General features: G+C 40.6%; 1 protein-coding gene across 4 annotated transcripts in view; it reads right to left on the reverse strand.

The window, feature by feature from the left end:
• Positions 1-18520, reverse strand: part of tle2b (TLE family member 2, transcriptional corepressor b) — an 85486-nt gene that overhangs the window by 19467 nt on the left and 47499 nt on the right. For 3 of the 4 annotated variants that reach the window (XM_061738173.1, XM_061738171.1, XM_061738174.1), the window contains 4 exons: positions 6923-6985; positions 4933-5007; positions 1921-2101; positions 702-718 (listed from right to left, as the gene is read on the reverse strand). In XM_061738173.1, the coding sequence (XP_061594157.1) occupies positions 702-718; positions 1921-2101; positions 4933-5007; positions 6923-6985 (336 nt within the window). The remainder of the gene's footprint in view (positions 1-701; positions 719-1920; positions 2102-4932; positions 5008-6922; positions 6986-18520) is intronic. The other variant, XM_061738172.1, reaches the window with a different exon arrangement.

The raw sequence follows: 18520 nt of genomic DNA on the forward strand, positions 1-18520 counted from the left end.
TCCATAATAAAGTCAGAATGACTTTCAGCATTTTTTTTTCACCTCTTCCTTTTTTATTTATTTCCTTATTAGTCTCTTTCCGAGTTTTACTTCTTTACACACACACACACACACACACACACACACACACACACACACACACACACACACACACACACACACACACACACACACACACACACACACACACACACACACACACACACACACACACACACACACACACACACACACACACAAAGGTTATACACGAGGCTTGTGGGAACAAAAGGTCATGAGGAAAGACAACTGAAGGAACAACAATGCCGTGCGTTTGCAGACTGTGTGAGTGGATTTCTTTTCACTCTCTGACATTACACCTTTTCTGTTAACAGCCTAGATAACCAGAACATTTGCTATGTTGGCAAACGTTTACTGGTTCTTCCATTCACCCAGTTCAGGTTTCTCCTGTAAAGTGCAGACAACATCTACATTGTTGTGATGTGGAAAACCGTGAGAAGCTCAAGGTTTGAGAGCGATGAGCGTGTCAAGCTGTGATACCCTTGGCTGACTTCCAGCCTTTTTTAGAGGCCATGTGACAGTCTGTCCCAACTTCCTTCAGTTTATCGCTGTCACAAAGGCCACACAGAGTGACGTGTGAGAGTATAAAACCCTAATATCAATATGCAGACACACACACACACACACACACAACTACTCACCCTGCTGGGAGCTCCCTCTGGGTCAGGCAAAGAAAGGGACGGCAAAAGAAAAGGAGAGAGTGACAAAGAAAAGAGAGAAAGTTTGACGTCAGTCCTGATAGCAATAATAATAACAACAAGCCAGCCAGCCAAGGTTAATCTCAACTATGACTGCTGCCCTCTAATAAAGATACAGTCCTGCTATTGTGCCTCCTCTCCTCTCCTCTCCGTCGTTCCCTCTCTCTTCTCCAACCATACACAGCCCTCTGTCTTCCCCTGCTGCCTCTTTCACCGTCTTTTGCCTCATTCTTCTCCTCAAATGTAAGAACAGAGACTTATACAGCTGCAGACATGCATAAGCTATTACACAGATGCTAAACGTGACAATATGAACGCACTGTTTCACACATTTTCTCTCCGTCTCCCTTTCTCTCTCTTTCCACTCTCGCTGAGTTCCCCGTTTTTGTCCTGGCTCTCAGTTTGTTCATGAGAAAGATTGTTGGCTCACTGCCTGAAACTCAGCACAACGATAAGATGTCTCATCAGGGGGTGAATTTAAGTTCATCGGGAGAAATCGTCTCGTACTGATTTGGATTTTATCAGTTTTAAAATGATAAAAATTTGATTTTTAAGCTTCAGCTGTCGCAAGTTCCCTTCACATTTAATCTATTAAATACACAACAAACATAAAAAGAACAAATGCAAATGGAGAAATCTGCAAGTTTCATATAAGTTGGGGCATTGTGTAAGTTTAAATAGAGTTCAAATATCAGCAAATGATTTCAATTCTGTAAAAGCAAAACAAAATGAAACAGGAAACAATTTGAATCAGGTGCCTTTTTATTTACTTCTTTTCTCCACACGAGACATTTGTTAATGAAACGATGAACTGCTTTGCTTTCAGTGTTTCGTCTGTAACACGATGAAGGATTTCAGCTGTTCAGTAGCTTGGATACTGCTGTGCTGCTTCTTGAAATGTTGCCAGTGTCTGGGCTGCTGGCGTGTTTACCACCCAGACCATTTTACTTCAGAGCTCTGCTGCTGTTATATGTGCACGTGTCTCGTTTAAGAGATAAAAGAAGAATCTTTCCTTAAAAAAAGTGTCCCAGCTTTTGTAAAAGTAGGATTATGGAATTTATGAGATTTTTTTTTTCAAGCTATTGTTTGTCTGATGTCAGATCGTTGCATTGAATAAGTCCTTTAGAGATTAAATTAAGACTGAAAGTCTAAAGTTGTTTACCTCTCAGATGTTCAGGGTCAAGATGGTTCCGCTCATCTTTGGAGGCGAGGTGGGCCGAGACCCCCAGAGCCCCGGTCAGCGCCAGCAGCCCTGAACCCCCTGCACCCAACGACAGGCCTGATGGGTGCGGGGTCAGGGGGATGCCCGGGGTGTGGTGAGACAGGTGCTGGAGCTGCTGCTGCTGTGGCCACAGGGGAAGATGGGACAGGGAAGAGAGGGAGACATAAAAAGCAAGCAGATGATTAGAAGAGCCACGTTAAGGAGGAAAAGGAATAAAAAATAAGCACCAGAAGTGACAAACAGGATTGGGAAAGAGGAAGATGAGAGAAATTTTGGAAGCGGAGAAGGTGGAGGGTAAAAAAAAAGGAAATCCACGCCTAAGAGGAAATTGAAATTATGGTAGGTAGGGTATGAATAAGATTAGCAGATTATGAGGAGGTTAGACACCATGAATGAGAAATAAGGAAGGAAAGAAAAAGAGAGGCAAATCAGGATACACAGGAAAAGTAAAGGCAATGGAAATGGGAGTCGAAGAAGTGAATAAAGAATGGGAAAGGGTGAAAAGAGCAAAGTATCGAGGGTGTGGGGTTTTTATGCAGAGGGAAGAGATACAACCCTTGAGGGGGTGCAATATATATTAAACAGATAGGATGAGAGAGGGAGGAAAATTAGTACGGTGGAGAGCAAACAAGATGAGAAATAGGGAAATCATGGAAAAAGAAGAAGCAAAAGAAGTGTAAAGCACATTTAGCAAAAGATGAGACCAAGAAGACAAACAGAAAGAAAAAAAAACACAGAAGATGAAACATGAGAGCACAGCCAAAGCAGGATGAAGACAATTATCAAAGATTATGTAGAGATGGATGAATAAAATACCGAAAGAAAATGAACACAAACACAAAAAGGAGAACAATGAAGGGAAGAAAGAGAGGAGAGCCATAGAGCAGCAACAGATAAAGAGAGGCTATTATCCTGAGGGGAGTATTATGATGTGTTTCTTTGTGTTGTTTTGTCAAGCCAGCATATTAGAGACACAGCCACATACTAACATCCAACGTGGAGACGTTAGTGTTTGTAGCTCTGGAGGAACAAAGAGCTTTAAGGTAACGGTAAGATGATCAGAGCTCTGTTAAACTGCAGAAAGCCCCGTCTGCCACGGTGCTGTTTGTGTGAGCAGAGCTGCACAGTTCCTGTCTGTAGAAGTGACAACGTGTGTGATGTTGCCAACGTTCAGTTTATCATGCACCATTAAATGTGAGACAAGGTGAATTAACTGTTTAAAATGTTTCTTTTTTTATTTTGTTACATCATTCCATGTTCGAGGGCCTATTAATGTCATTAAAAAAATGCTGTTAAAAGTATAGATCAGGGGTCGGCAACCCAAAATCTTGAAAGAGCCATATTGGACCAAAAACACAAAAAACAAATATGTCTGGAGCCGCGAAAAATGAAAAGTCTTGTATAAGCCTTAGAATGAAGGCAACACATGCTGCATGTATTTATATTAGTTATAACTGGGGGGAGACTTCTTTTTTTTCATTATGCACTTTGAGAAAAAAGTCGAAATGTCGAGAAAAAAGTCAAAATGTTGAAAAAAAAAGTCGAAATATCGAGATTAATGTTGAAGTACAATCTCGAGAAAAAAGTCGAAATGTTGAGAAAAAAGTCAAAATGTCAAGAGAAAAAAAGTCAAAATGTTGAGAAAAAAGTCGAAATGTTGAGAAAAAAGTCAAAATGTTGAGAAAAAAGTTGAAATGTCAAGATTAAAAAGGAAAGGAAAAAGAAAAAGAAAAGAGAAAAAAAGGAAAAAAAGAAGAAAAAAAGGAAAAAAAAGGTCAAAGATTTTTGAAAAAGCTCCAGGAGCCACTAGGGCGGCGCTAAAGAGCTGCATGCGGCTCTAGAGCCGCGGGTTGCCGACCCCTGGTATAGATGAACTTAAAACCTTAACCACAGAAACTTTGAAAATGATCTGTAGTAATGCAGAGTGCCGTAAGTGCACATTATCATGATCCGAGCTCCAGTAAGACAGACTGGCTGGTTGATAGAAATGAATCCTTTCTTTCTCAGGAACGCAGATGCAAATTGTCCATTAGCTGTCTTAATTAACAGTATAGTGTTGAAGGTCTTGCAGCGTTCAATAATGTAATAATTCCTGTCCACTTCTGACTCAGCACATTTAATATACACCCTTCGCAGCTGGCTCATTTTATAAATTAACCAAGATAACGTCAACATTTTGCCACTCGACGCACTCTCAGTGCCTTCTGTTTATTTGAAAGAGGAAAGCAGCACATTCATGCTCTGACACCTTAAGCGTTTATGGCTTTAGTCTCTGAAAACACCAGACTTGAATTAATATTATTGATATTTATTTTACCAGTTGCGGTTGCCAATATAGTAACTACAATTAATCTTCAGATCTGTAACTTATTAGATGCAACATCAGCCGGATAAAAACAAACTTGGCAGCGAATAAGGACCAAGCATAAAAACAAAATGCAAGTGACTACATTTGACTATTCTTTTGCCAATGCAACATAAAGTTTGTGCTATTATATAATGACTGTGTGGTTTAATTTAGAAGTGTTGCTTTTGTACAGCTCTACAAGTGCAGAGGAAATACATACAGATCCTTTATGCGATGATTTGCTGCATCACTCACAGACAACGTAATTTGGAAAAGAATCCATCGGAAAGCAGTTTTACTTTTTTTAATCTGATTTAATATAAAACCCTGAGCATAACATCCTCTAGGGCAGGTTATGTGTTCAGCATTGGTTACCATGACGATCTAGCCTTGTTAAAAGTAAGAAGCCTTTGTGAGAGTGAAGACTCCACATACTTCACTCATTTATATCCCCTCAATATACACCTCGCTGTAGTTGCCGCGAGTCAGAAACGGTAAACAGTTTGAGCAATGCTGAAAATAATTTAACATTAGTCATTTAATTGAAACAACCTCAGTTAACAAGTGTGTGGGTGTGTTTATGTAGACGGATGGAGGTGACTCACCCCGATGATGGCATTGAGTTCAGCCATGGTGACCTGCTTGGCTCTCTCCACTGCTTGGACCACCTGTTGCTGGTGCTTCACCAACACAAATGCAGACAGAGAGCGGGACGTTAGCACAACTTACAAACACAGAGTTTTAATGATCAGCTATACACAGCTAAGAGATACTGTACTATTATCCATGTTGTAAATGTAAACATAGTCTGTTGACATGTGTATGCATACATAAATATGTTCCTTTCACACTTTATCACACTTCCCAAACACTGTCAGAAACTCAGGCAAACACACACGAGCACACATGCTGGAGACAAACACATGCACAGGTCTACACACAAACTCACACAAGCAACACAAAGTGAAATCTCAGTTCTGTTTACACAAAATTCCAAGCTAATCAGTCGTGAATGCAAACCTACATGTATGCAACCGGGCTCACACACACACACACACACACACACACCTACACACACACTGACGCGCAGTGTCAATATTGATCACGGTGACAGAGCTGTGACCTTGCTGTCTCAGGGTAGCACATTCATCAGTGCACAATCACACTCGGAGACAAACAGAGCTCTCTGCAGGGTTGCAGCTACGCACTCGCACATCAAACCGAGGTACTATTGTGCAGTAGACACACACACACACACACACACACAGACACAGACACAGACACAGACACACACACACACACACACACACACACACACACACACACACACACACACACACACACACACACACACACACACACACACACACACACACACATACACATACACACACACACACACACACACACACACACACACACACACACACACACACACACACAATGGAAACGAGGCGAACATGAGGGTTTACTGTCTTTTGAACAATAAATGTGTTGTCTACTCTGGGGTTAAGGTGACAAAATAACAATGTATTCTTCTGTAATATCTCCCTTTTTTATTAAGGTTTTTTTTTTTTTACTAAACAAATATAAATGGAAGTACATTAAAAAAGCAATAAAAAAGTAAAACCCACACTGACAATCCTTGACGATGTTGGTGAATCATCAAAAGACTCGACTGAATTTATTCTAAAGAAAATGGGATGGAAATATTCTGAACACAGTGTCTTAATCTTTAGATTCGAAATAGATGTCTTTCAAAACCAGGATTTTTTGCTATTTTCCTTTGATAGATCATGTAATCCACAGGACCACATATGAAGCACAGTGAGATATAAACATGTTTACACCATGAAACATATCTTATTGCCACCGTGATCAGATGACCGTAAGCTGACGTAGGATCTTTTCAGCTCAGAAAGGTTGCTTTGATCAGAATGCAGCAATGAAAGTTAGACTTGCCACAACAGCAAAATATGCGGGGAATACTTATGATTATGAGTATACATGCATACACTTCAAAGCCATGTGTTTAACTTTCATCAGGGGCCAACATTTTGCCAGCATGGTGTAAATAAAAGAGCAGAGCCGAGCTCTGTTTAGCTCTTCTTTCAGAAATCGGTTTTCATCCACACGCAACATTCACATAGGTTTGCTTTGATTTATTTATTGCTGTTCATCTTATACGCTTAACTCATACTAAAATCTGTTGACTGGTTTGCTTTTCTTCTGCTTACAAATGCTGAGAGTGACTATACAAGAAACAGGATTAATTTTCTGTAGACCCAATCGACAAGGGAAACTTAATGAGCCGTGCTTTTATCAATATGCACGGTTGCGGAATGGTTTAATGAGTATATGATTTGTATCAATTAACAACTCTGCTGCAAATTAGATGTAGCGTTTGATATCTACACCTTTCAACTTGCTTTGCAGTAAAATGTTACATTCACGTTTGGTCACTGATAGACCTCAGGTGTAAATGGTTGTGTCCCCCCTCGTGTGTGTGTGTGTGTGTGTGTGTGTGTGTGTGTGTGTGTGTGTGTGTGCATATTTTGTGTACTCCTAAGTGTGTCTGGCAGCAATGACACTTACCTCCTGAGAGAGGAAAGGGATGATCTGAGCACAGATGGCACTGAGACGCTTGACAATCTCCGCCTGTGATGGAAAGAGAGACAGAAGGAGAGAAAAGGGGGTGTATAATTATGCTGCATATTGTACGATGATAAGTAGACAATGAACACGGAGCAGATGATACACCTTTACAGCACATTAAGACTTGGTTGCATTCAAACATCTTCTTAATGAGTGCGGCCTGTTTGTAACAAGTCTGTGAGACTGAGACGTGAAAAATACAGGGGGATGTGGGAGTGAACGGTACAAGATGTGGAATGGAGGCAGTGTTACAACACCAGTCATCATCAGGTCTTTTAGCACCTTCACACTCTCATTTTACTCAGTCTTACACTCTCTTAACCACTTCAGTGTTTCTCTGTCTCTCACTCTTACCACCAAACTTGCAAACACATGTGAGGACACGTTCGTATACACCAGCTCGGCTGTTTATTTCATGTTCTTATACTCGTTTTCTAAAAAAAATCTTGATAAATACAATCAAGCTTTTTTTTCTTTGATTGAAAATGGTGAAAAACATCTTACTTTCTTTATCACCACGCATCCATACACGTACACACTCAAAGTACCCATCGTAACAATACAGCTGGCTGCACGCATCATAGGCTATACAGAAACATAAAAACAAGCACACACGCTCTCGCTGTGACTCGCACAAACACCGAACCTCTGTGAACCTCTCTGTGCTCCGTCTAATTCTAATTCTATCTGTCTGAGTGCCCTCAGCCTCATTTTGTTCTCTTCTTCACTCAGCCGTTCTCTCTTTTTCTACAACAGCTCTCACACTGAGCCATTATTACCCTATTCATCCTCTTCCTCCCTTCCCTCTCCCCCATCTCTCTCTCTCTCATCTCCCTCGCTTCGCTTTGTTTTCTTCCATCTTTCTACTTTTCTCTTTTTCTCCATTATAATTTATCATCCCTACTTTCCTCCACATCAGTCGCTCTCATCCATTTTTTTTCCTTGTTACTTTGCTGCCAGACTGTACGACAGACAGAGTTGAATTTATTCTGCTCTTCCTCTTTCTACCCATCTTGCTTTGTCTCTGTATCACTTTATCCTCACTAACCCATGTTCCTGGCACTTCAGGATGCTGGAGAGGAAGAAAGAAAGCCAGCGAAGGAGGCGATGGAGGGCAGTGCAGTGACTGACAGAGGTGTATACACCATCATACAAAGGCTCTGACACACACACACATGCACGCACACACGCACACACACACACACAGCCAGCCTGTGAATGGGAGCGACTCCAATCATGACTTCAAAAAGGAGCCATCACCAAATACACAGCGTGTTCTGTGCACAGACACAGCTTTGTCTCCTCACACACGTGTCACTGTATGCATGTGTGGACAGGTAATTGTGCCTAAGCTCCTCTGTGGATTGTGCATTTGCACTATGCAAGCAGAAAGAGAAAGAGCGTGTGTGTGTGTATGTGCTGACCATAAAAAAAGATGTGGGAAAGAGAAAAAGAAACCTGGTAGAAGAGATTTTTTTCCCCCGACAATGTTAAATTGCACCCACTGCCAGTGTGAGACCTGCACTACTTTAAACTCAAAGCAATCATCTACCTGCATTCAAGTGGTGTCTGCTTGACTATACCGTTTCCTGCTTTGCTCAAATCTCTTTGACTAAATTGAAGCTGAAAATAATGGCCTTAATCTGCATACAGAGCAGAATGTCAGTCTTGACACCGATAATGATGCCAACAGAAAATAACAATGATGTATAAGATGGTCAGGTTACAGCTCCATTAACAAATTCAACAGTTTTAGTGTTGAACCCAGCACGTCTCTGAACTCTTATCTGTTGAGAAAGCTGACTACCTGTAGAATTCTGACCAAACATCAAGATTTTTGCAATTAACTCGGTACATAAATAGCATCTAGTGAAGTGGTTCACCACCACCGACTATTGATTTGTGGCCAGCTCTGACACACAAGTCAAACTTTCACAGGTCATACTTTCATTTACTTAAAAGCTTCACATAGTTTGAAAGAACCACCCTCCTCAAATTATCAATCTGTAAATACACCGCACCACCTCCTATCAAGGTCGGCTCTTCCCACAGATCGATTCTGATTACCTGGCTCAATTCAGGCCACAAAAAGCCAATCTGACAGCACTGATGCTGCACCATATGTCTGAAGCAAACAGCATCTGACAGGGCTGACCCGACCATGGCCAGCGTTTGAAGCCATTTTCATTTGCCGTTTCTAACCTTGGTTGAAAGCTATCTAGATAAATTTAACTACATAACCAAACATGAGGACATTTTGCTGAAAAATTCACAGTGAAGAATTTCTTGTTCTGCACCATGAAAGAGAAAAATCAGCCTTCATGTTATCCATGAGGAAAACAAATTTACCCAGCATGTGCAGGTGAAATTAGTTTATAGAATGATGGATTTCAAAGTGACAAACTGTAAGTCTGATGTGGTTCGATTTTTGATTTTAGCCTCATACATTACCCGGTTTTGCCCTTTTGTATTGCAAGTCTACCCAAGAAAAGTCAGATTTGCAACCCCAGAAGTGAACGCATCACATTCTTATTCTATATTATAGCCGGCTAAAGCACAGCCACCTGGGAGCACTGGCAAAGACTGGCCGGATGGAGGGATGAATCAATGGGCAGATACAAAGCAAGAGAGGGAACTCGTCAATAAACACCTGAGGGCAGATATGCTGCCAGCTGGCATGGAAACAGATAGTGACAGAGAGAGTCTCAACATGAAACAGATCCAATATAGGTTAGAGAGGGGGAAAAAAACAACCCCAACATAATTTCAACCAGAAGAGCAAAATCCATCCCCAAAAAATTCTCCAAATAGTTATAAAATGGGAAAAAAGGAGGAGAAAGCAGTGAATAAGGGAAAGACAAGACAGTCAGCCCATGAAACTGCAGTTAGCTTCAGAGCCTGAAAGCAACACACACACAAACATGCTATGACCATGCTTAGACACCCCATCTCATCACATTATTAACAGGGTGATGATGATAAACAGCAAAACAGTCACATGATCACAGTGCTTTGTGCTGCATAATAATGCGAAGCAGAGATCAGTGAAGTAGACTGCACAGTATTATATTTTGATACATTTAATATCTAAAATACCTAAATAAAAACTGTTTAAACAAATGTTTTCTATGTTGATTAAAAGAGACATTTTGTGCCATTTTGACACCTGCAAGTTCTTAATGTGATGAGTTTTGCTTTAATCAAAACGTCTCACTGATCTAGCACAACAGCTTCTTTTTCAACCACGTCTCTAAAGCTCTATCCACAGCCGCTGGTCTTTATAGGGTAGAATCATAAACTATATGGACGAACACTCTGTGACATCCCCCAAAGGTTGTCTGAAGAGGGATTTTAAATCCTCTTTTTCCTTGTACTGCATGGTACCATTTTGCAAATGGGTCGGCTGGAACAACCAACTGGCTGGAACACCCAACTTAGGACAATCAAAGTTAGCCTTTTTAGTTTGGCCGATTTAGATTATGCTAACCTATGCTACCAAACTTACAAAACAGCATCCAATGGCTGTCAGAGCTGAAAAGAGAGCTATCAAACATCTGGCGAGGGCCCTGTTGCTCAACCCAGTCCTTGCACTATAATAGGCCACGGCTGCAGGCACTGCTACCTGTTATAATGCGGGCCCATGAAGATGTCGACTTGGAAGAGTCCCAACATGATCCAGTGCGGCTGCCAGCTCCTTCAGCCAATATAGCCAAGAAGCGGAAGCTGCCATTTCAAATGTCATTTCGGTAGCAAAATGAGAGCTCAAGCAAACGCTGGGTTAGCACAGGCCGATTGCTCTCGGCTAAGCTGAGACAGGCAGTCACAGTAGTCTGTTAAAAAAAATGAACGGCACAACAAAACATATTGTCTTTAAGATATGAATGATTATGCCCCAAGTCTTTATTCACAGCTCAAAAGCTACACTCAGAAGTCAAAGTGATGACTAATGAAGTGATGAGAGCTGGCAACTGGCTGTGCTAGTCACCACTCAAAAGTCCACATCCCCCATTCATTTATTGCTTTATATAACTTTATATAAATTGATCTGATGTGGTATACAGCACACAAGTTGATCAAGTCAATTTTCTACTTAAACACCGGGAATAACATAAGAGTAAATTAAGAGTTAGACTAGTCAAAATCACACCGTAATCTCTCTGTCGTATTTACTCCTGATGAACTCTGGGCTTGTCCATTCATCTATATTTTGCTTTTAAGAGGCTAATGTTAAGATTTATTGTTTAAATCGAAGAAATTTCACTCATATTTGTTATATTGATGGCAGGTTCCAGTGATGGGGACAAAATAACAAAAAATGTATTTGAATTACAGATTTCCCACTGAATGAATAAATACATAAATAAATAATACCTGTAAGAAGTTTCTTTTTTTGTTGTTGTTGTTGGAAAATAAAGTATTAAATTACTGTTAGAGCATTATTAGCTAATTTCTCTCCTAAGTGTATCACATAACTTCTGATAAAAATGTACTGTCAACAGGAGAAAGAGCCAACACTGAAGCCTATTTTAGCGTACTTGGTGATAACTTTATATTTTAACGTTTGGTTGAGTCGTTAACATTATTTTCTATTATATAACAAAAGTCATATTTCATTTGACCAGACTATGACTTTAAGCAGCAGTCAAAAGGTGAATAAATGAAGTCGGATATGGGAGATGAGCAGTGATATGTGTTTATCCTAATGTTACACTATTGTGTTAGATGTCTTCTGACTTGAGTTCTGTTCATCTGCAAAAATATTATGTTAAAGTTATACTGTTAAATACTGTTTATACAGTGAAATTATATCAGTAAAGCATGGAGAATAATAACTAAGACTTTATGGAGTATATTTTCAAGTATTATGAAATTTAACAATGTGGCGTTTCTTATTCATTGAATTTTGTATTTTATTTACTCTTTTTCCAGATTAATGATTCTTTGAAAATAATGATAATAATGAGATTGACTGATTGGACAAAGAGGAGCCTGTTTCAATGTTGGAGTGGAAAACATTTCCTTGGGATGGCAGGTTATTCTGCATTGTGTAACAATGGTATACCAGTAAGTCTGTAAAATATCTAATATGATATAAACCAAAGTGCCATTTTATATTGATCTATATTTCCGATAAAGACAATAACAGCAACTCAAATGTTTGACGTTTTGACATTTAAGTACATTTCAACTGCAACCAAAGGGAAACAACTTCCCTGTGACAGTGCAGCATTGTATCTGGCCTCCAAGTGTGACAAGAAGCAACAGTGACCATGTTCCTCATGCCAACAAAGCTTGGTGAATCTGAATGTGATGAGCATGAGACAAGATTGGCACAGGAGGAGGAAGATGATGCCCAGTGTGCTCTGGCAGTGCCAGTTGTGCCAGCCTCTGAGTCCCACTATAACCGAGTGAGCCAGCTGTATGGGAGTGAGTGTGGGTGAATGGTTGAGTGCGTAGGTGGGGGGTCAGCGGGGGGGCCTGCATGTGTGGTATGATTGATACCCCTCTACTCACACTAATTGCTCTCAAAAAAACTCTGCCTTGTCTGTTAACGCTTATTCTGTTTGTATCCCCACAACTTCCTGCTTGTTTGTTACAGGAATATTTGCAGGTTTGGATCCTTAAACACAGGTTGGGAAGAAGAATAAGCAATGGTTGAAACATCTCTAAATATAGAGGAATATATCTGGCACAGAAAACAGGGAACACATTTCACAGCTAGAACATTATGTCAACTTTGCCTTTATAAAAGTTATAATCTATGACTCTGCTGTCATAGAAAGTGTATTGACTGAATGTTGTTATTCATGTGACTTGTAAGTCATTCAGGATCCAAAATTAAAGATATATTGTTCTTTTTTACCCTCTGTCATTATACCTTTCCTGGAGCTGTTGAGCAACCAAACTGCCGATGGCAAAAGATTTCAAGCAAATGTAAATATGTAAACATGTAACAGTGTAAAATGTCTGAATGAACGCTTGCCCACCATCTTATTTATGTGTTACAATGATTAGAAGCTGCTTGTCATGTGATAACAGGAGACATAATCTTTATCTGAAACCTTCACACTGCAACAGAAACATTAATTTAGAGCAGAAATTACTAATAAATGAAGTAATAACTAAACAAACTGTTTGCCAATTGTGTAGTTTTTCAATAAACAAGGTGGGCGTTACTGTCAGACTTTTCACCATGTGTTAATGCTTCTCGATATTTTGAAGTATGAACATTTCAATCTTTTTATTTTGGTTTGTTTATAAGCACCATCACAGACAAATGTTTTATTTGGTTGGCGTTCACATTTGTCAAAATGAATCCATTTTCTATAAGCGCTTCATCGTGTTCATGGTCACAGCAGCGTTGGAGTCTATCCCAGCTTTCATCCATGGAGAGGAGCTAAATGAGCCGCCAAAGTATCACAGGATCACAGAACCACAGAGACAAATGAGAGGGAAAAAAACATACATACACACTCACACCTCACTCGTACAGAATCAAAAGGTGATTTTTTTAATTTCTTTTTTAAACATGAGTGTTATTTTGGACAGTGCATCTCACCAGTACAGCATGTGATGCCCCACAGCCTCTGCTACTCTGCATCATCTAACTGGACCCATCTCCCCTTTGAACAGTCTCAGGTGAATATTTGTACCAATGACGTACTAATGACTGCAGTACTGAGTTGTTCAATGGGACTAACCATCTCTCCATGCTTTCTTTCAGGACCCCCACCTTCCTCTTGTTTGCTTCTCTTCTCTCCATGCTGTCAACCCTTCTGTTTTTCAATTCTGTAGGCTCATTTTCCTCTTCTGCACTCTTTCTCTCTCTCTCTCTCTCTTTCTTATTCTGCGTCCTTTCGCTCTGTTTTCCCTCAGTGCACTTGGCTTCACTCTTCTGCTCTCTCTCTGCCCTCCTTCTTATTCTCTCTTTTCTTCCTCACTCCTGTTTTTTCCTCTCTCAGCTCAGCTCCCTCTCTCTCCCTCTCCTCTGGGCAGTGTGCCAACTCCTCTTCCCTGGCGCAGCGCCAGGTCCCCATCTCCCGCCCTCCCTTCCTCTATCCCCCTTGCCACTGATTGATGGCCCCTCTATTTTGGAAGGAGAGGAAGGGAAACAGAGAGAGAGAGAGAGAGAGAGAGAGAGAGAGAGAGAGAGAGAGAGAGAGAGAGAGAGAGAGAGAGAGAGAGAGAGAGAGAGAGAGAGAGAGAGAGAGCTGGAGTGAGCAAAGACGAGAAGCAAAGTGCACAACATATACAAACATACTCAAAGTCGTGCACACACATGCATGCACGGACACTCAGACTTGTGGGTATCTGTGAGTGAATCCAACCACATTCACAAATATGCACACATAAGCCACCCCAAACAGTCGTGCACATAATCTTAAAGCAAAAGGGCACACAATTACACAATGCAAAAAGAGCAGAGGCACACACACACACACACACACACACACACACACACACACACACACACACACACACACACACACACACACACACACACACACACACACACACACACACACACACACAGCCTCCAACAAGCACACACATTTATTCTGACACATAAACACACAAAGACACCGATTCAACCTTTAGTGCAGAACCAATATAAGATAGGCAGAAGAGACGGCAGCAGAAACATTTAGAATGAAAAATGCAGACAGACAGCTCACTTCTATCTCACGCAGAGGTCCATCACAGTTTGAAACATGCACTTACCAACACACCAACACATTTATGTGGATTCAAGGACACAGACGCATGGTCCAGGCAAATGTCTCTTGAACTGTAATGTGCATGCACACAACAGTGCACACATGGATGTCGCTGTAACACAATAGCTCTTTGCTCCACAGTCCTTGCAGAGTAGTTTTCTAGACCCCCATCTCCTCCTCTCTCAGACTATATCATACACAAAGCCATTAGTCACGTTCACACAGTGCCAGCTCACCATCTTGCACTGCCAGACTGTACACGGCCTCAGAGTCACACCATCCACAAGGCAAACGGACACAAAATAGTACAGCAGCAAAGCTGGTTGCATGAAAAAGCATCTAAATGTCTCCTCTTTGAGCACCCATTAAACTAATCCATGTTGTTGAAAACATCTTGTGGTTTGTGCCTGAAGAAGTTTGACACAAACATAATCAGTATGGTATAAGTCAACTATGTTACTGATATGTGGTTTATTGCCACAGAGGTAGCTTGATTTGGACTGTCACAGTTTATGCTCTGAAACATTTGCACAGAGGAACATCTACATTAAGTCTTATACAGTCAAAGACAGATTTTAAAAACCATCTTGAATTCCTACTAGCAGTTCTTTAAATATCAGCTTATTCTCCTCTGATCCTGTTAAGAGCCATTTGTTATTTATATTAGAAGGTGAGAAAACGGGTACCGGACGACACTTAAAATCAAAACATCTGCAAAAAGCAGTTGAAGGCTTAAGGAAGGTCAAAATAAATTGGAAAGATGCCAAACTTTAGCATTTTTGAAAATAGTTTGTTCACAGTACAGGAAATGTATTTGTTCTGACTGAAAACAGTCGCTCTAGGAATGAGGTTAATATTCCTAAATCTGGTCAAAGTGTCTTATATTAAGCAGAAATAGCTCTGCCAGTGGGGTAAGAAAACTTTTTTGCACTAGAATCCTTAAAACTAGGAAAATAATCTAGCCACGAGACTAAAACTAAGACTCTTTTTTTTTTTTACTTTCTTCCAAATGAGTTTTTTGCGCTGTGGCTATTTTCACATAAGTGCTGTTGAAGCTCAGATGGAGCCCAAGGAAAGCCTCATAATTCAAGCTTAAAATAACTGTTGTCCTGTAAATTCAAACGATACCATTAACAAACAGTAATAAATCGTATAATACAACCTACTGTTAACAAACCTATGTATTTAATAATTACACAAATAATAATGCTTCTTTTAAAAGATGTAAAGACATGTTAACATCTCTGTAATGCAATTTAGTTTTTTACATAAAAAGAAATGTAACTTATTTAACAAAGAAATAAATGAATTCATCAAACATTAGACTTTTGTGATGGGATGACAATGCAAAGTTTATACACACCACTCAAAAAGAAACAGAAAACTTTAAAAGAGTATTTAGTTAATTATGCCCTTTTCCCAACAAAGTGACACCAAAAAAGGGGGAGGGGGAAACAATCCTATTACGATAGATTTCACCTGTGTTTTCTGTCCGTCTCCCCAGCAGATGGCATCCTATGTGACAGTCTATATTACCTACGAGACAAAACTAGCACTGCGCACGCATCAAACGCGAACACACACATAACCGTTCAGTCTGTGGAGCTACTCAAGAGTTTTTCCCACAGAGTTTAAATATGTTAACGCTAAAACACTAGCTCACTGGGAACTTAATCACTCATATGTCTCCCCCGAGTTGCTGTTTTTTCCCCTCTCAACTTATATTCTACCATTCCTAAAAGATTATATCACCAAATATCTATTTCTCCATCTCTACGCCCCATTATTCACAACTGAGCTTTGCTGCATCCAATGGCACACACACACACACACACACACACACACACACACACACACACACACACACACACACACACACACACACACACACACACACACACACACACACACACACACACACACACACACACACACACACACACACACACACACACACACACAGTTTGAGCTGAGGGAGTGAGGGGAGGAAAGAGAGAGAGACATCAAAGCTACACACACACACACACACACACACACACAGAGCACAGATGCTACAACATGTGCAAAGAGGGAGCGCTGACCTCCTGAAAGCATGTTCTAGTTGACCCACATGTGCAGTCTGCTCTTAATCTAGACTTTTAAATAAAAATACTTTAAAAAAAATCAGATCTAAATCATGGGATTATGGACAGTCAGGGTGGTGAGAATGAAAAAAAAAAGTATGAATTACAGGACATGAAAAAGACTGAGACTCAGTCGGAGAAAGAAAAGGCAGAGAGGGACAGAGGGCCGGTCCTATTGTGAAGCAAAGCAGGGAGTTGAAAATGATGACACGTCTCCCCAATGAGACCAGGATTCAGGTCACAACTTCAGCCAAACGTACCAACGCATGCACACTCACTCACTCACTCACTCACTCGCTCACTCACTCACTCGCTCACTCACTCACTCACTCACTCACTCACTCACTCACTCACTCACATACAAGGACACATGTGTACAAACATGCATAAAAAGGCCTGACAGCTGAGGCTAATTAGACGGGCGGATAAGCGCCTGCACATGTTTTAAACAACTCTAGCACATAAACAATATCTCATTTAATGTTCCTCCTCTCCTTAAACCCTTCTTCTCTCTTTATCCTCCCCAGTCTCCATTTCTCTCTTCTTTTTCTATTCACCGTCTTTCCTATCTTTTCTCTGTTCAGCTCCTTTCAAATTTTTACTTTTATTCGCCCAGTCTGGGTTACTCACTGTCTTTTGGTCAAATAAAATGACACACACATACACTCCTACACTCCCACATCCTCAGCCTCATACATGTGGTGGTGAAATGAAAGGAGGAAACAGGAAGGAAGGACAGCCAGCTGCTTCATCTGTCCTCAGGAGCCCACAGGGGAAACAGTCTGACTGCAGAGCATCCTGACTGCCAAACACAGACCCTTGTAATATCCTGCCTGGTCTGTGAGCCTCACCGTGTTTTTATCTATATAGTACGGGCAAATACTACACATACATGCCATGTAAATAAGCGTGTACCCTATGGGAGCAGACCGGTTCGTGAAATATCCTGTCTACTATCCTGTGTCATTCTGTCACTCTCGCAGCTTCTGTCTTTTCAAATAATCTTGCTGCTATGGTGAGTTTTAGGTTCGGCTTTATCAATTCCCAGCTGCTACTTTTCAGGCTTTTATCTCATGCTGTTATCATCCCAAATTGCTCAACATTAGCAACCAGCAAGGGGGTCTACTGTGCTGCTCAAGGACACACTGACACTTTTTACTAAAGAGACACTCGTGGAGACGCGCTCTCTCCCTCTCTCTCTCTCTCTCTCCCTCTCTCTGCTTGGCCACCTTTCTGTCTGCTGGCCTGCTGAATTATTATGGAGGATATTTTAAAAATGTATCAGGCATGAAGTCATTTAATCACTGTGTCATTTACACATTGTCTTATGCACACATTTCTTCCAGATATGTTTGAAGCTCTTATAATGATCAAAACACTGGAGATAACAGTCATATTTCACAGGTCAGTGTAGATTCACTAAAGAAAGACTTTGCTGGAGGAACACAGAATATTTAAGACAGTTAATGGGAACACAACTTTTGCTAATGATGAAGCTGCATGTACATAATGAAAAGAATCTGCAAGACACAGAAGTGATAGTTTGGTGTATTAAAATGATACTGTAACCTAACAGCCAGCTGAACACATCTTTAGTACAGTTAAAGCAAATTAATCATTTTTGACTCTCTAGTATTTTAGTATCATCTTTTGTTCATCTACCAAAAACCCTTTCATCAAGCTCTGTGAAAAAGTAG

The sequence above is a fragment of the Cololabis saira genome, chromosome 13 (assembly GCF_033807715.1).
Source record: "Cololabis saira isolate AMF1-May2022 chromosome 13, fColSai1.1, whole genome shotgun sequence".
NCBI classification, from domain to species: Eukaryota; Metazoa; Chordata; class Actinopteri; order Beloniformes; family Belonidae; genus Cololabis; species Cololabis saira.